General features: G+C 35.6%; 1 protein-coding gene across 3 annotated transcripts; it reads left to right on the forward strand.

Moving 5' to 3' along the window:
• The first annotated feature begins 2,079 nt into the window (after positions 1 to 2,079).
• Positions 2,080 to 15,101, forward strand: LOC125845299 (AT-rich interactive domain-containing protein 6-like). Of its 3 annotated transcripts, none has more exons than XM_049524783.1 (12): positions 2,080 to 3,226; positions 3,317 to 3,356; positions 4,842 to 4,894; positions 8,377 to 8,422; positions 10,938 to 11,030; positions 12,427 to 12,558; positions 12,659 to 12,710; positions 12,797 to 12,869; positions 13,245 to 13,311; positions 13,410 to 13,460; positions 14,131 to 14,211; positions 14,818 to 15,101. In XM_049524783.1, exons 1-12 carry the CDS (start codon positions 2,313 to 2,315, stop codon positions 14,920 to 14,922), a joined length of 1,707 nt encoding a protein of 568 aa, XP_049380740.1. In that variant the 5' UTR covers positions 2,080 to 2,312; the 3' UTR covers positions 14,923 to 15,101. The 3 variants fall into 3 exon arrangements, with proteins under 3 accessions (XP_049380740.1, XP_049380739.1, XP_049380741.1); XM_049524782.1 differs by having other exon boundaries at positions 2,082 to 3,226; positions 14,119 to 14,211; XM_049524784.1 differs by having other exon boundaries at positions 2,083 to 3,226; positions 12,442 to 12,558; positions 14,119 to 14,211.
• The last annotated feature ends 4,385 nt before the right edge of the window (positions 15,102 to 19,486 follow it).

The following is a 19,486-nucleotide window of genomic DNA, read 5'->3' on the forward strand; positions in this document are numbered from 1 at the left end:
AAAATCAATTTTATATGTTATATATGTATAGCCATAATTAAAAAAAATAATTTTATTAGGTACTAAAATAGTTTCAGAGAACAAAAAAAATTAAGATTAATAAAAAACGAATTGAATTAAATATTAACCCATTATATAACGCACATCCTAATCCATCTAAGTTTCTAACCCAAGTAAATTTGAATTGAATCATGGGGAAACTAAGCAAAATAATTACAAACATATATCATTTACATTCATACCCCCAACCAATAATTATACTATATATCCTCAACCAATTTAACTTAATTGATACTAAATTAGTATTATTAAGGCTGATAATTTCACTTGATTGATACTAAATCAGTATATATACAGTATTGGTATCATTAAAGTTTCTTATTCATAAATTACTCATTAGTCATGATTAATGAATAATTTCTGAACATGATACCATAAATATATATATATATATCAAGTAAAACAAAATTATCATCCTTAATGATATCAATATTGTATATGATAATGATTTTTAGTATTAGTTAATCCAAATTTATCAGTCTTAATGATACCGATACAATATATGATACTGATTTAGTATCAGTAAAATGAAAATTATCAGCCTCAATGAATGAGGATATAGATTGTAATTATTTATGAAAGAATGGATATTTCAGTAATTATTTTGGATTTAGGCATGAACTTATAATTATTTTAAATTTTATGATCCATTTATATAGTTTTCCTTGAATTATATCTTGGTCTAATTATTAACTTAACCTGCCCCACCCAAATCATATATATATATATATATATATATATATATATATATATATATATATATGAGAACTCTAGGCCCGCTTATGTGGCACCACCACAAATTAGGATTCTCTTTTAATTTATTTATTTTCAAAACTACCCTTCCCCTTTCATGAAAAGTTGCAACTTTTATGGTTGCGACTTTTACGAAAGGTTGTGACCTTTCCGAAGAGTTGTGCTTTTTCAAATAGTTGTGACCTTTACGATAAGACACAATAAATATTTATTTACACTATCCTTTGTTGTCTATAAATAGAAGGATTTCCTCTCATTTTAAAACAACGAAAATTCTGAACTTACTGCCTCTGCACAATTAAATATTCGTGTATTTTGCTCCTGTTGAGTGACTTACTCACACCATTGTTTTTGTATCAATACATTGGTGAATAAAATCGTTTCATCCTGAGAGGATCTAATTCTTTAAATCTCAAATATTGGAGGAAAATAGTTTTCTTTAGGGAATATTGGGCATTCAGTGAACTCGATTTTTTCCTTTATATTTCATTCTATTTTTACATATCCTGGTATGTTTTTTTTACCGTCATTAATTTATTCTTATGATATTAGTTGTTGTTTTTGAGTACATGTTGCAAAGTTATTGTCTCCGGTTATATTGAACATATACACATATAGTAGGTATATATTCATTGTGCAGAAAATAACTATTGAAGTTTCTCACTTATCAATCGAAGAAATTCATTATGCAAGTTCAAAAGTTATAATTTTTTTTATTTTTTTTTAAAAAATTTACCCTCCCTAGAAGCTCCCACCCCTTTTGCTCCCTTGGTGACTCGAACTCTCAACCTTTGGATTGGAAGTGAGGGGTGCTTACCATCCGAGCAACTCCCTCTCGTCGTTCAAAAGTTATAATTGTTTTCATGTTCAAACGTAATTTTTTTTTTGAATCTGTTAACAACTTTTTGAATTTTTTCCTGAGACATATATCACAATTGTATAATTTATGCAACTTAAATGTGTTCTTTTTCTTACGAAATGCCTTTGTATATATATTCTTATTTTTTTCTTTATTTTCTTTTTAATGTTTGATTAAAGAATCAATGATTTATATTTTCTGAATAATTCATTCATTAGAGGTTCTTGAGTTACGTGATAATGACAAATAATCAATTTCATGTTGAAATATTGCTAATATTTTTTTAAAAAACCTATTTTTTAAATTATTTTTAATGTATGAATATTAATAAAGAATTATTTTGCTAACTTGAATGTAATTATTATTTATGACGCAGACAAATTACCTAGTTTACGCCTCGTTGCCATCCCTTCTAGCTGAAACCAGAAAACCTCTTAATCGTGTTTACCTTTTCACAAGTGAAACGGGAGTTGAGGTTATTTAAAAGCCAGGTTTAAGCCAAAAAAAAAAAAACATTATTTTTTCTTCCTGTTGGTTCTGTTCTGGATTGGAAAAAGGGGTTTTGCAGTATTTGCTGGGCTGTAATCAAGCGAGGGGAATTGACCGCTGTAAGGAATTGTTCAAGCATTTCGCGCCAGACATGGTTGATTGTAACATAAACGATAACAAAGAAACCCTGCCAGAAATGGGGGATGCCATTTCTGATAGGGACGGCACAAATGAAACTGAATCAAAAAAGGACATACTTGCAGAAAAAGAGAACTTGCTGACTCCTGGAAAGGAGCTGGCTAAAGACGTCCGTAGTTGCACTAAGAGTGAGTCCCCAGGCTCAAGCATACTTGATGCTAATAGTCTTCAGGTGCAGAATGAAGAAGACCGCTCAGCAGACGAAAAGGTTTTCCTCAAATCTCCCACCATTTCCTCCAAAGCTGAAGGTGATGTGAATGCTAGTGAATCTCAAGGCCCCGGTGGATGTAGGGATAGTTCTAGTCTTGATTCTACTGAACAACTGGACTCCATAGTCCTGAATGAGAGTCCTGTGAAAGTAAGACCTGATGATGAAGAACCTATAAAACGAAATGATGGGGTGACTGTGGGGGAGTTGTGTGGAGTCCATGGGGCAACTCAACTGGAATCATGTATGGTACATGTTACTGGAACAGAGGAACTAAAAATGGGAGTGAAGAGGTGTGGCTCATTCTTAAGCAATAAGGCAAGGGAGGAGAACCTGAAACGAGGAGCAATTCTGAAGCAGGCATTAATGGAAAATGAAACGAAGGAGGGATTGGATGATGTGCTGACAGAGACAGAGATGCTATCAGCCAATAAGACTAAGGATGAATTGCTAAAGCCCGAGTTGGACGTGGAACATGATATTGAATTGAAAACACCAGTCAAGACCTTTCTACTTGATACAAATCCTATGGGGGAAGATGAGTCTGGAACAGAAGAAGAGCAAGCTGCATTTATGAAAGAGCTAGAAACTTTCCACAAAGAAAGGTGCTTGGAGTTCAAGGCCCCACGGTTCTATGGAGAGCCATTAAATTGTCTCAAGTTAGTCATACATGTTTTTCTTGATTTCACTGGTTTACTTTGCTTGATTTTATTGAATTTGGCCCAACTATTTTTGTTCATGTTTGTTAGGTTGTGGAGAGCAGTGATCAGACTTGGTGGTTATGAGCAGGTCTGTATAGAGTTTAAATGCGCTGATGTAGTGTTACCATTTTATCAACAAACTTGTGTAACTGTTAAGAGTCAAAGTGGTGCAAATTTGGGGTGAAAAGAAGTGCTTTGGATTGGAAAAGGTCTGTTATGACTAATGGCTAAGGTTAGGTTAGGGTCTGGAAAACATTAACTGCACTACTCTTTCTTAGAAATAAGGAAACGGTTACGAGAAACCGGAGAAAGAAGAAAAGCAAAAGAATAAGTTCTAGTGGTCTCTTGTCCCCAGGCCTTCGGTCTAGTGGTAAGAGTGCCCCTTTTGATGTGTGCGTTAGGTGCACATTAGGGGTTCAAACCCTGCTACCAACAAAAGCTTGGTATTTTAATGGAGAAGGGTTGAGCTGGCTTATTATTGAGCAATGAGGGAGAAGCTGTCTACATTAATCCAAGTCACTTGCATTGTATAAAAGTAGCAATGATATTCATTCTTGCTTCTCTACATTTTATTTGGAGACTTCAGCCAGTTATTATTTGGATTATCTTAAGAATCTTCTATTGCTCCTTTTATGAACAAAATCTTTTGTTGCTTCATCATCAATTAGTTCCCTTTCCACCTTTACTTCCCGTGGTGATAAATAGACAGAGTTGTATTGATCTTGTTGATGGACAGATGTGTTGACATTAGCTATGAGAAATGTGAAACTTGTTATTATGGGAGAAGGGCCAAAGTTCCCCTTCAACTATGGGAAATAGAGCAAAGTTGCCCTTATTTAAACTTTGGTCCTAGTGATAAAATAAGGGCGGTTTTGCTCTATTTACCATGGTTGAAGGGCATTTTGACCGTTTCCTATAAATTAGGAGATTCTATGGAAACCTTGACTCCTATAGTAACAGGTTGGCAGATATTAAAGAAACATCAAGACTTTAACTTGGTTTGTTTGTAGTCATTATATATTGGTGTTTTGGTTGTAGCAAGAATAGTGAGATTCTGCGGAGCGCAGCTCACTAGTTGTGATGCGGTGTAATTAGTTGGAGTATGCTTTAACATTTCATGGTTTTCTTTTACTAAATCATGTATGATTGAGTGTGGTTTCCTTTACCTCTGTGCTGTAAAGATTTAAGCCCCTTTCAGGATATGCATTTGACTTTTGTTAAGTGGACTAGTGGGGACCAGAGGAAACTCCTTTTTTTTGATGTATTAATACTTTCTACATGGCTTTTAATACAACTTTCTTTTCTTATAAAAGAGCCTTACTTTCTTGCTCATGTCTACCATATAAGTTTTACTTACTATAATCCTAGAAACGTCTTAGAGTTAGAAGGAGAGACTACAAGGACTTTATCTTTGTTCTGCATAAAACTTACTATCTTTAGAGAGGTTATAGTTAGGTTGTCTATTTTGTCTATCTATTCTGTTTCTTTCACAGCTGAACAAAAAATTCATAGTTAGCTTTGTAATGGAGTGTACAATCCTATACTCATTGGTTATTTCCTATTGGTCTTATAGGTAACATCATGCAAGCTATGGCGACAAGTAGGAGAATCGTTCAAACCCCCCAAGTAAGGACAAACTCATATTTGTGGTTTGCCTCAAACTTCATTTGTTGTAGATTTATTTTGCTAAGCAACATTGTTTGTGAGTGTCACTTATTGTAATTAAAAGAGAAAAAAAGAGAGGTTTTGGGAGTACAATTACTTGATTATTCCCTAAAACATGCTGGCATTTAAATAGTGCTTACAAGTAATGTGAAAAAAGCGTTATGTAATTCCTATTCCTAATTACACAATTACAAGGAGTCTAAACCTTTCTGTATATTCACGGTACAAATGCTTTCCATATCTTTGGATTATAAACATTTTTAACACACTATTTCTCTAAAAAATATATTCGACACTCTCCCTCGAGTTAGAGTGCATAGGGTATATAAATCATACATTTTCATATTAAAAAATTATGAGGTTTGAATTTTTGCCATATTTTCATCTTGCCGTGTATTCGAACTTTTGACATTTTCCGCAAGTTGGAGAATACGTGTTGTATGCTCCTAACCTGCCCAAATATAACCAATTTTGGAGCAATGGAGTGATTTTGTAAGCATATTCGGTAATTGATCGTTGTAGTTGACAAAACCTATATCAATGCACTTTTTTTTGAATCTGGTAACTGTGAATATATTTCATTCTAAGCAAAACAGTACGGAGGTTGTACTAAAACTATATTTACAAAATTTACTTCAAATCCTACTATATTTTTCCTAAATTGAGTCTAGAGCATCAATATAGAGATGGTATTATTTGAGTATAACTGATTACACCAAAAACATTGTCTCAAACGACAAGATAGCTTGATCTTCTGCATGCTGTTCTCTTTACTATCAAAACATTTTATTTTATTTTTTTGATAAAGCTCTTTACTATCAAAACATCTGTTTCTCTCCTTCCAAATTGTCCAACAAATGCTAGCTGGGACAATTCTCTATCTATCTCTATTTTTTGCCTGCATACCTGCTTCCTCCCAGCTCTGGATTGCTCCAGTAGTCTTGCCAAGCATAGTCCAAGATATGCCTTTGAGATTTAAGAACATCCTCCACAACTGTCCTCTGAGTTTGCAGTGAAGAAATAGATGGTTAACTTCTCAGCAGTCTCATAACAAAGGAAACTTCTAGGACATAATTGTATCCTTCTCCTCATCAATTATCTTGAGTTAGTACTGCTGCCTTAGCTAACAACCAGACAAAATAGGCCACTTTGCATGGCATTATGGTTTTCTTGCTACTTCTCCATGGCCAGTTGTTTACACTCTTAAGTGGAGTGATTCGTCCTATTGTAAGCATTATTTACCTTGAAAAGGCCCTGCTTGCTACCTTTCCACCGTAAAGTATCTTGTCCTACCTCCAAACCATTGAACTGATCTATGATGCTAAAAAAGTCTGCCACTCTTTGGATTTCCCAATTATTTAATTGTCTTCCGAAGATAAAACTCCATCCTTGAGGTGTCCAATGCTCTGCAATAGTCTTCTGCTGGTGAATACACATTACCAGCTTCCAAAAAAACTGACAATGTGAAGGCAACACAATTTTAACGCGCCCTTATTTTTTAGTTCTTCCTCCTATTTGGTTTTTTCTTTGTTGAAATTATTTGCTAATAAAAAGAAAGACAGTGTTAAGTGTCAAATTTACAATTATATATAGTACAATTGTACTATGTTATGTAAAGGACGCTCAACTCTATAACCTAAGACACACAACCTTTGGTTTTAATCTGTTTCTTAGCCGAAAATATATATGATAAAGTGTGAGATCATCTCAGCGAGTGAAGTGTACAACATTCAACAATTGCAGGAGGTTCTTATTTGTAAATTCGGTTCCTTCTACCAGTGTGACTCTCAATAATAGTTCTCTATGGATTTCAGTCACTGTGGGTTATTAAAAATTAAGTTGATGTCTGAGGAGATCGAGTAGTCCACAGAAAAGGTCAGAGACACTGTAGGAATTTTCTGTGGGACTCGAGCCGGGGATACTGGAATATCATTTGCTCAAGCATGAGGTAATCACATCTCCTATGCAGGTGACAATGACAAACAAAGAATCAGAGACCTAGAGGTGTTACTAAAAGCTTTATGGGAGAAAAGGATGTGCTTGGGACAAAGATGAACTGATGAAGTGTTGTAGGCATGAGTCCTTATTGAAAAATATGGAGTTCAATTTGGAATTGGCGAGTCGGTGACATCACTTCATGTATGGTGTAGCTCTGGGAGGAGTATTCTGAAAGAGTAGGAGTGACTTCTGTTGAAACATCAAGTGTAAAGTTGGTTGTGGAGACTGGAGAGTGGAAAAGGATTTGAATCACCTACCAGACTATGATGTATAGTGAAACATGTTAGGAATAGCTTGGATGATGTCAAACTATTGAAGAGATGTTACTATGATGGAGATTAAGAGGGAAGAAATGAAAAACAACGAGGGAAGTAGTTTGCCTGACACTCATATAGACAACATAGGAGGGACTAGGGAGGAATAAGAGAGCGGATGAAACGGTATGAATTTCTTTACTTACATAAAAAAGAGTAGGAAATTTTATGGTTTTCTAGTGCATTCGGAACAACTTGTCATATGGCTAACCGACGGTGGAGAGTGGTTCTTAATTGGTTTGGGGTGCGGTGGGTGATGCCAAGAACAGTCAAGGAAGGAGTGAAAGAGGCATTGCATAGCTGGGGTTACTGTAGGGAGAAAAGGAGTCATAGAGCTTGGAAGGTTGCCCCGCTAGTACTCTTGTGGGTTATTTGGAGCAAGAAAAATGGGAGAGCATTTGAAGGGGTTGAACAAGACATTGTAAAGCTGCAAAATAGTATTTTGTTTCTAGTTTGTTTTGGTGTTCCCATGATAACCTGGTTTGTATAGAAGATTGGGTCTCCTTTTTTAAGAATCATGTGTTGATGTAGGTTCTCTCTTTTAGTGTCTTGTAGTATATGGCTTGTATATGGGTTTGTTTCCCCCAATTGTTAGTAAAATTATTTACCTTCTCAGAAGAAAAACACTACTCATCAGTCTCTATAGCAAATCTCGTTTTCTGATGAAGCTTTTACATTTGATACCCTTTTTTGATCAAGTAAATGAATTTTGGTATAAATTTTATAGGCAGAATTTTTCCATTAAATCAAATAAAATATTTACTTAAAACATTGTATTTGAGCCCAATGAGCTCTTATAATGTTCCTAGCTTGTTATAAGCTGGGCTAGTATAACCAAATAAAATAAATGAGTTGTTCAGCTTACTCTATTGAATTTTATTTCTAAGGGTGAGCTTATAACATTATGATTTATGTTTGGTGCATAAGTACTTAATGTAACTTATTTTTAATTACAACTTCAAAATAAGTTGGTGATGAAATGATTCATGTTCACTCCGTTAGCATTTGTTTCTTTCTGATTCTAGTTTCCTATCTAGTTCTCTCCTGCATGATATTAGAAGTTTCTTTAGTAGTTGGTGTTTCTTATAAATGGAATAGACTTGATCATTTATTGTGTTCAAACTTGTGCAGGACTTGTACTACTGTCTCTTGGACATTCCGATGTTTTTACGAGAAGGTCAACCTAAAATTGTTTCCTTAGAAATTTTACTTCTCTTGAAATTTAATTGCTGGATTTCTTTTTGTTTTTTGTAGTGTGTTTGTTGCTTTGCAGTGTTTGAGATTTGTACAAGCTCAATCCTTTGTTTAAACATGACATAAAGGGAGTTAGGCTAATATTTAGTTGTACTATGATTCTAGTATCCGTAGAATCTAATTCTAATGGTAATGGATTATTACTATGGAAGGCTTAGTTGTCTTTCTCATGAAGGTTCAAAGGGAAGAACCACATGTACAGTCCTTAAATTCTGATTGAGATATTTGTAGTCTTTGGGCTTAGCATTGCAGATCTCCAGTATTCAGGTGTGTTTAATTGTCATTTTGGGGGTTGTTGAGCACATCTATAGGTATGTTAGGATGGAAACAAGGTGAATTTTCGGTCATAAAAGAACAAGTTGACTTGGGATACTCAATAATATCCTTAACCCAAGAACGGGGGAGAAGGAGAGTAAGAAGATGAAGACTCGTACTTTTTGTTTGTGGTTTAATCTATGTTACACCTTCATTACTTCTCTCTCCATATTTTTGAAAGGCAAGTATTATTTAAAGCAGCATAAAGAAGTCACTGGAAATCTACTTTACAACGGTCCTTTTTTTTTATGAAGTGGATTCATTAAAATAGCATCAAGAAGATGCAAAAGATTATAAGGATAATTCTTTTAGGGTCACAAAAAAGGGGATTGCAACTTCTTTCTAAACTAAAGAACTAACAAGAATCCAGGAAGTGCTCTCGATTATTTACGGCGGTCAACTTACACCAACTAAATAGGCATCCACCCTTCAAAAGGTTGCTAGACGTTGAAATTCCATCAAAATATCTTTTGTTCTTTTCTATCCAAAAACACCAATAAATACAGCTGGGAATCATCTTCCAGATATTCTTGATGGCTTTATCAGCTTTCCGTAAACTCCATCAAAATATCTTTTGTTCTTTGTTTCCTGTCAAATACTCTTTTTTGAGCAAGGTAACAATGCTATATATCATTAGCACAGCAGTGTTAAAAGCCATATTTACAGTTCCCAAAAAGAGCAAAAAAAAATAACCCTCAGGGGTTGGCCTGCTGGCAATTGACTTGAGTCTTGGGGTTTGCTCCCTTTCAAGGTCTCAAGTTCGAAACCCACTAGGTGCAAACAATTTCTGAGGGCCATCGGACTGGGTAAAACCTGAATTAACCGTGGTGCACTTGCGGGAAACTCCTTGCCAAGGGCCTGTGCACCCCCTGGATTAGTCGGGGCTCAAAGAGACTCGGACACCCGGTGCAAATCAAAAAAAAAAAAAAGAGCAAAAAATTGCTCTCTAGTTCATCTAGGACCCTTATGATGTATAACAGTGATTCAACTACCATGAGGTTATGGTGGGATATGTTTAGGTGGTTTGGAATTTCTTGGGCACTGCCAAAAACTATGAAATATCTGATGTCTGTTGGAGGAGCGGGAGGAGGAGGAGAAGACATAGGGCATGGAATGTGGTTCCTCTCGCGTTAATGTGGGTTGTTTGGAGAGAGAAATAATTGAGCTTTTGAGGGGGTAGTGTTGAGTTTTTCTCATTTGATGAGTAGTCTCCGGTCACTCATTTTCTTTTGGTGCACCAATAAAGTTCCTTGTTGTATAGATGGTTGGGGTGGAGTTTGTAGAGAACCGTGTCTTTTGGAAAATTCCTCACCTTTTGGTTTACCTTGTGTGAGAAATATATGGGAAAGATATTATTGAATTGTGTATTTAAATTGTTACATTGAGACCCTATTTATAGACAATACATTGAAATCCTTTTCTAACTAGGATTCCTATTCCTATTCTTCTTCCTATTCTTCTTCCTATTCTAAGTAGGAGTATATGTACATATTTCTATTCTAACACCTTGTATACAGCCAGTTTTTTGGCCTCATTGATGAATTAAATATGTTTACCTGATAAAAGAAAAATCAATGATTCAACTTCTTCTAGCAATTCCTTTTTACACCAAATATGAAATAAAAACAGACAATTCATCTCAATCTTCTGGGTATTACTGCCTATATCTTCTAAGAATCTTGAGTTTCTATCCCTCCATATCGTCCACCAAACACAAGCTGGGACAGCACTCCACCATTTCTTCTGTTTGTCCACCCCCTTCACAGTTGTCCCAACAAGCTAGAAACTCTCCTGTTGATTTAGGCATGGTCCTTTTCAAACCTTTTATGTTAAAAAAATAATTTCTGGAGTCAAATACTACTTTTCAGCAAAATCTGGAGTGTTCTTTCTTCCACCTGCGCCTCTATCTCTATTATGTCCAATGGTTTGTGATGGATACATGAGGATCCTGATAAAAAAAGATGCCATATTTAATCATGTTTCTCAACTGTAATTGTCCCGTTAATTGGTCCCATTGTATCGGTATTGAAGAAGTGTTTCAAGAGTTGGTCAAAACTTCTTTGTAGCTATATATTTTATTTTACCTTACTGCATTTAGGCTGATGAGCTGTCACCTTTCGCAGGCCCTACTGGAATATGAAAAGCACAAAATGCGTAGTGGTGAGCTTCCTTTCACTGATGCTGCTTTTGCAGAACCTACTAGTGCTGGAATCCAGGTATTTCCTGTGTACCATCTCTGGAAGATGTTATTAAGCCATGAGTACATTTTTCTTTTCTTTTTACTTGGAGTTTTGTGTGTGTGGGTGTGGGTGGGGTGGGGGGTTCTTTAGTGAAAGAAAAACATTTGAATGATACCAGTGTTGTCAAGGTCGCACTTAAGCCCTGAAGCAAGGCTCAAAACGTGTTAACTGCTTCGGTCGCTTAATGTGCGCTTCAGTGTTGTTATGAGGTTCTAAGGCATATTTTTCCTTGCCAATAAGCCTTTCTAAAGAGGTAACACTAAACAATTGATATTTCGCTTTGTCGTAAAAAAATTCCAATTCAGCCTGAAAAGAAAAAAGGTGGGGTAGAAAATAAGTTTCTATTGAATTGAGTAAGATCCTTTTGATTTGTTCATATATTTGTTATTCAAGCTTATAATTATTAGTCTTGGACTAAACATATATCTTTGAATTTTTCTTCCCCCTTTGCGCTTTTTTCATTAAAGCCCACATTTTATAATAACTCAATGGAATCTAGAGGTTTGATTAGGGATGGCTATGGGGCGGTGCGAGGCGGGTTGAGCTTAACCCGCAAAATTTTTAGTCCGCTCCGTCCCACAACATTTTTTTTCATTTTCAACCCGCTCTACCCCGCCCTGCATAGACCCGCTCCACATGAACCCACCCCGCACAATTTTTTTGATATTTTCTTTTTCTAGTTAAGTTTGATACTAAAAATAAAATTCATATAAATAAATTCATTTTTTCATCAAGTTGTATTAAATTAATAGGATAGTAACTTAAAATTTTATTTTTTAGAGGTCAATTGAGAAACATGTAAGAAATTTAATTATTTTTTATTGAACCATTTTCATTACGATCTTGAATATTTTAGTAGCTTTAAAGGAATTATCTTAATAAATAATGCTCTATCACTCTTATATCACTCTTATATCACTCTTATAACATGTAAAAAATTAAAATTAAGTTTAAACCCACATAAAATCACATATACCCACAACCCGCCCCGCATGGGCTTAAACCCGACCCACCCCGCATCCGCCCCGCCCCATTGCCATACCTAGGTTTGATACTGTTACCATCCTCTCTAAAACTCAATAGGACCTATAGGTTTGATACTTTCTAGAAGCAAGAAAGCTCAGAACTTGGTCATAAGATGTAGGTGCATTAGTCGTAGTTGCTGGATCACTGTCATAATGGAGCTAAGGCCTTCCTTGAACAGGAAACTAATTGTAGTGGAACTTCTAAGTTGTCATAATTCCTACTCCTATATTTGGATTAATTACTACTCTAAAGTGGAATACGATAAAAAAGAAATAGCATTTAGAAGCACAACAATATAAACTATGGGACATGATCTCTTCATGCATCATGTACTATTAGAATTTAGAACTTGTTCTTGCAGGGAAATCAAGCCTCTGGATCAGGTAGAGCAAGAAGAGATGCTGCAGCTCGAGCCATGCAAGGTTGGCATTCTCAACGTCTTCTTGGTAATGGTGAGGTTGGAGATCCTATCATTAAGGTTTGTGAAGATGGTTACTAGTTTATTCCCCTAGATAATAGCAAACGGTTTGTCTCCAAATAGTGTTTTAATCTCTTGCTTTTTCCTTTCCTTTTGGCAGGAGAAGAACTCAGTGTCTTTGCCAAAGCGTGAAAAGCAACTGAAAAGCATTGGTATCATTTGTTACCTAATCCTTTTACAGAAACAATCTTAGTTGGGGCCTTTGGTTTCTTCCACTGACCTCTCTTTCTCAATTAAGGTTTGAAGCGGAAAAAGCCATCTCCAATGGAGCATGCTGTCAAAGTTACTGGTGTGAAAGTATCAAAACCGCAGTTAAGATTCTGTTTTTTTTTTCTAGATTCTTAATGGACTAGTTGCTTACACGTGAAATCCAGGTCGCTTTCGTAAAGGAAATGCAGATTACTAGTTTGCATGCTCATTTTAATAATCTTGTGAACACTTCTTGGTTCTTTCTGTGAAAGACGCGGAATAATCACATTAAGGTGTGGAATTATCCTCGTTTTCTTGATTTGTTGATATTTTGCTGAGTACAGACTTGTTTCTAATTGGCATGCACTTTATGCTTCTGTCCTGGAATTTATTTTGATTTCCATGTAAATAATTTCATCCTGTTGCTGCTGCTTGTTATGGAAGCATCTCTATGTTCTGGAAGACTAATAAACCGCTTTACATCCCCGAATTTGCAGTTTGGAGACAATGGTGGTGGATATTGGCCCCCCCGCTGACTGGGTGAAGATCAATGTGCAGAAAACTGTACGTTCTCTTTCTCCACTGGCATGACTCGATTTTAAATGCAATGTGTTAAATTTTCTCCACGGGGATCAACTTGCAATGTTAAATTATCTGTGCAGAAGGATTGCTATGAAGTCTATGCTTTAGTTCCTGGCCTTTTGCGTGAAGAGGTAAATCCTGACATTGTTGTTTCTCCTGTGCTTGGGAGGCTGTACATGATAACTGTTGGATATAATTTTAACATAATATATGTAAGGTTAGGCCATAAACTTTGATTATTTTAATCTACACATACCATATATGAATGAAGTGTATCTTACTTTCAGTGGTGCCCAATTAGGATTGTTATGCATCCTGTGTTCTTTGTGTCAACACTGAACTGGACTATCTCCAAAATATTTTTGTGCTGGTCAGTTGATTAATTGACTAATCTACCAATTTGTAATGGTTATTCTTATCATTGCCGATGCAAAAGTAGACAGTTGCAATTCTACCATCTGCAGTAGCAGGAAAAAATGTTTTTCCTGGTTATGTTCCTGATTATCAGCACCTGTCATTCACAGCATAATACCTAATAGTCGTTTCTTTCCTTCCAAAATATTTTTGTGCTGGTCAGTTGATTGATTGACTAATCTACTATTTTGTAATGGTTATTCTTATCATTGCCGATGCAAAAGTAGACAGTTGCAATTCTACCATCTGTGGTAGCAGGAAAAATATTTTTTCTGGCTGTGTTCTGATTATCTGCAGCTGTCATTCACAGCATAATACCAAATAGTCTTTTATTCCTTGTTATAACACCTCTGGGTGTATTTAAAATTTTGTCAGGTTCGTGTGCAGTCTGATCCTGCTGGACGCTTGGTTATTTCTGGCCAACCTGAACAGCTGGAGAATCCTTGGGGCGTTGCTCCATTCAAAAAGGTTTATTCTCAACACTTTTGAACCATTGTTGTTATCTGATGAACCATAAGAAACAATATCTGTGAATTACATAATAAATTTACCATTGCTATTTAGTGTTGCTTTTTGATGATAACGTGTGTGCCTTTTTAACTGGCCGCAGCACTTCTAGTTAAAATATTCCTTATGTTGAGGGAAGAAAGAAACTTTGATACGATCAAACAGACTTTTAATGCCATTCTTCTCACCTATTTATCCAATAAAGAAAGTGAAACAAAAGAAACTGCTTGAATATGTTGGTACCAAAGTTTCTTTATTTATGATGCCAACTTGTTATCAAAAATTATAATTCTCATCTCATTCAGTGAATTGAAGAGAATAGGACAGAAAAACTAGAAATTTGAGAATGCGTGAGAACTGCGTCTCAGCCCTTGTGTAATTAGTATTGTACTGTATAATATATCCTTGTCTACAATAATTGTTATTCCCACTGACTTTGGATCTCCTAATTGCAGTGATAATGGGACCTATTCTGAATCCACTTTGGAAAAGTTATGTTTGTCTTTAACATTTATTGGTTTCGAATTGCTATTCCAACGTATTAAAACTAGGACTTTGTTTTTCCAGGTAGTCAGCTTACCTTCAAGAATTGATCCTCACCAGACCTCTGCTGTGGTTACCCTGCATGGGCAGCTCTTTGTGCGTGTACCATTTGAACAGTCAAATATGTAGGCTGAGGAGAGCGGGCCTCTTACATTATCAGATGGCACCCTGGGGTGAGTTGGTTTGGGACATGGAGGTGTTGAATTCACCTGTGATATTGAATTTGCTTGATAGTGCAAGTGCTTTTTTACAGTGTTGGGTAAATGGTAGGTTTCATAGTGTGCTCAAGACAGTGATGTTCTATCTCCTGTGCTGTTTCAGTCCCCACAATCTGTTAATTTTTGTACAAAATCTTGCCACATCGCCAGCACCTCGAGTATGAGAGCTCTTTCTGAACCTCAAACCATCTACTCTCATTTGTTAAATGATAGCTGCCGTTCCAACTCCTACATTGCACAGTTAAAATTCAAAATGCTATCGGCTATTTGTTGTTCAGAGAATTAATTATCGAGAAAATCTCCGTGTCATTGCAATGGTGATGCAACAGCATAGGTGTTCCCTTGAAGCTTTGAACAGAGATCCGTCTATGAACCCAATATTGTTTTATTTGTTAGAAAGTGCATTAGTAACAGCCTAGCGGCTAACAAAATTTCCCCAACTTCCAACTCCTGATCCATCAAACAATGTAGAAACAAGTATCATCAGCGGTATAGCCAATGAATGAACAAACAAAGAATTCAAGTTGAATCATTCAGCTTTGGCAACATGTGAAAGTGTGATGATCGAGTCAAGAACACGAAAGAATCTGGAGATGAGAATATACAAACGGCTTTTCTTCTCTAATTTTAATCTTTTAAAAAAAAAAAATCAATTACAGAGGAGGGATTGCAAGATGTGAACCATCATTGACTAATAAGCTTAAAATTCAACTAGTCAATCAATTTTAATCAACAACTTGTTTGGATGGTTACTTATATGGTTCGTTTAACTAAAATATATTTTTTTAATTATATCAAATCATGCATAATGATGAAGGTCATTAAAAATATTGATTGAACTTTTTGTATTTCAACTCTACAATAGATAAAATAAATACAAAACACAATCTTCTCTCCTCCCTCTTTCGATCTCGTTTGTCTCTCTCTTCCCTCTCTTGATCTCGTTCACATCTCTCCTCCTAATATGTATTCATTTTTTATACAAATTAGTTTTTATTTGTTTTGTTCCTTAAAAAGTTTGTGAAAAATACAAGAATACCAATGCGTAGCAAACCAAAAGTGTAGCTGCAAATTGTAATTAATGAAACTGTGGCTATGGAGTCATTCTATTTAAGGCCTAATATTTGTTGTTTTTGAAAGTAACCTAACTTACATTACAGAACTATACCCCAAAACTTACATTACAAATTTTTAGGTGAAAATACAATCTGGTATACAATCCTATACATTCGCTATACAATAATATAAAAAAATTCATAAAAAATGTTTTAAAACTTGATATATGCTATTATACCCTCAATATTATTTGAAATTATACATCATATACAATAATATACAATACTATACAAAAAAACGGACTTCGATTTATTCGTTGAATCCAAACATTAAATTCATCCTAAAACACCTAAAGAAAACTACACCAAATCCCCTGAAAATTCATATTATTCCACAATATATAGGCGATCTTTTGCTAATACCCATTTGAGCAGAACTTATTTGTAGAAATCTAATTTCAAATTTTGAAGCTTCGATCTTTAAAATGTTAGTTGTCAATGGCTTCAATGAAATGTCAATAGTACTTCATAGAAACTCTTATAATGGAGATAAAACAATGACTTAATATGTAAATTTCTCTAAAAACAGGGGTCATCATCAATCACTCAGTTATATATATAATATGATTACCACTACTACAATTGCCTCTTTCATCGGAGAAAGCACCAATGACTAAGCTATCAGTGAATTCTAATAGTAATAAAATCACATTATGAGAATTTCAAAGATGAATATAAATTAAACGTGCGAGGAAGAAAATGTGTGTCTTGAATATGCAAGGAATTGAAAGAAAATAGATCTCCACAAGTTATGGGTCAAATTTAATAAAATTTAAAATTTTGGCCCATTTTGACGATATACTTAGCTTTTTTTTTTTTTTTTTTTAAATTAAATTTGGACTCAGGATCCCTTTATTAAACAACCCAAAAGGGCCAATATTTTCATAAACAATGGTTCCTAATCAGCCCAAAAGTGGCCAGACCAGGCATTTTTAATAAAAGTCCCCTTTATCTGGGTTTCCAAAAATGTTCTTTCAACTTTCATTTTCACTTGTCCCTTCTTCCTTGCTCCTTCCGCCTCCTTGCAGGCATGAATAAACATTCTTCCTCAAGCATTTGTGACCTGTTGTTCGCATAAGCTTTCAAAGGTTTGTCCTCCCTCTTTCTTGAATTGTTTTCCTTTCCTGCCAGCTGACTGTGACTGTTGTAGGTGTACTGTCCAGATGGAATGTCGGAGATCTCGTCGAAATCGATATTGAGTATAGGTCTTCCCTGATCTACCCGCCTCCCTTGCGTCCTCTTTTCTATTCTTTTCATCTAACTGTGATTCTTGCTGTAGGTGAAGCCGAATACGAGAAAATGACTTTTCCTGAATTTCATCCATCAGATTCCTTGCTAAGTGCTTCAACAATATCAGATTTGGTCCCTTTACTCTCACTTTTCCTAGTCCCTGTAACCCATTTTGCTTGCTGACATAGCTTAGTCCTAAGAGTAATTCCTTGACAGCACTTTTGCTCCAGTTAATTCTAGAATATAACTTGTTTATATAACTGTGGAACTTTAAATCGTCACTGTAACTAAGCATGCTACCCATTGTTGTCTATGTTTATTCTTCTTGATTTGATACGAACTGAAGGGATCTGATGTTTGTCCATGTTAAGAATTTTTCTTCCCAGGCTTGGTAATTGATTAAAGCTTAAGAATACCTGTTTTCCTTCTTTGTTAATTGCTATATTTGCTACAAAGTCTGCTAGCTGATTTGCCTCTCTGAAAATATGTTGCACATTTACATTGATTTGTGTTACCATTTCATGTATGTCTTCCATTTTTTCCGCAAACTCCCATGGTATTTTCCAATTCTTAACAATCATGTTCTTTAAAATCAATGAATCTGTATCCATATGAACATTACTCATCCTCTGACTGATGCAATACTTTAAAGCTTCCCACACTACTCTAACCTCTGCCTCCATGTTGGTTGCCTCCCCTATGCTCTGTGCCTCTGCATATATGAGATCTCCTCCACTATTTCGTATACAAAAACCATAAGCACTCTGACCTGGGTTTCCTTTACTAGCTCCATCCGTGTTGCAAGTAACCCAGCCCTCTCTTGGCATCTTCCACCTCACCAGTAGATAATGTATGTTGGGCTGATATCTTTGAAGTATATCCACCATTTCTGACCAATGGTGTGACATCCTTTTGATCCATGGGAATTTGATCCTTATTAATTGATGTATTGCCAATTGACATTGATAATACATAGAACTATAAGTGATCATCTTCCCATGTTTTATAGCATTTCTTCTCTTCCATAATTCCCACATTATGATTGCAGGGACTGCCTTTAGTATCTGATCTAATTTGTGTGACATCTTGTGCTCCCACCATCTATAAATGGTTTGCTTTAAATTTTCAGTTACGCTGAGACCTACACAAGAAGCAAACTGCTTCCATAGCTTTTGGGCTATGGGAGCTGTTAGTAAAAGATGAGACATTGTCTCCAATTGACCCTCTTCACAACAGTAACATTTTGAGACCACTTGTATCCTCATCCTCTTTAAATTATCATCTGTGGCTATTCTCCCCTTCCATACCCTCCATAAGAAAAAACCAATCTTGAATGGCAAACCTTTTACCCACATATAATTGCTCCATTCATTCACTGACAGTTTTCTTCTCATGTTATTATAGGCTGATTTGACAGTGAAATCCCCTTTAGTGCTATGCATCCACCATGCCTTGTCGGTGTTTCCTTCCTTGAGAATGGGCCTGATGTTCATTGTTATATGTTGTACCATTTCCTCCGAAATCACTGATCTTAGCTTGTCTTCATTCCACTCATCATTTATGATAAAATCCTTTACCTCCAATTCCTCATCTTGTGCGAGCTCTCCTTCAGTAAAGTATAATGCTCCTTGCCTGGTCCAATTATCAAACCAGAAACTAGAATTTCCTGCCTTGATTTGCCACCATATATCATGTTCTACCTCATCCCTGATCTTAATCATCTTCTTCCAAACCTGTGAGGCTCCTGAACTATTTACAATTAGCGGATGCATTTTCTTGCAGTACTTATTCCACATGTATTCAGCCCATAAAGAGTTTGTGGATACTCTAAAGTTCCACCAGAGCTTAGCAAACAAGGCCTTATTTATATCCTGAATCTGCCTAAATCCAATTCCACCTTCCTCTTTTGGAAGACACATATCCCCCCATGCCACCCAATGTTTACCTTTAACTCCCCCAATATTTCCCCAAAAGAATTTAGCAAAAATTTGATGGATTTGCTCCATGACTTTCTTTGTTGGATTCATAGCTAATAACAAGTATATTGGCATTGACTGAAGTACATGATTAACAAGCACCTGCTTACCTCCAAATGATAGGAATTTATTATGCCATGAGAAAATTCTCTTA

The sequence above is a fragment of the Solanum stenotomum genome, chromosome 11 (assembly GCF_019186545.1).
Source record: "Solanum stenotomum isolate F172 chromosome 11, ASM1918654v1, whole genome shotgun sequence".
Classification (NCBI taxonomy): Eukaryota; Viridiplantae; Streptophyta; class Magnoliopsida; order Solanales; family Solanaceae; genus Solanum; species Solanum stenotomum.

What these genes read in the sequence shown, in the direction of transcription:
- LOC125845299 (XM_049524782.1), top strand. Translation starts at nt 2,313, where the DNA reads ATGGTTGATTGTAACATAAACGATAACAAAGAAACCCTGCCAGAAATG. An exon ending in GACTTGGTGGTTATGAGCAG is followed by an intron (nt 3,357 to 4,841) that starts GTCTGTATAGAG and finishes TTGGTCTTATAG; the next exon opens with GTAACATCATGCAAGCTATG. An exon ending in GCGTTGCTCCATTCAAAAAG is followed by an intron (nt 14,212 to 14,817) that starts GTTTATTCTCAA and finishes TTGTTTTTCCAG; the next exon opens with GTAGTCAGCTTACCTTCAAG.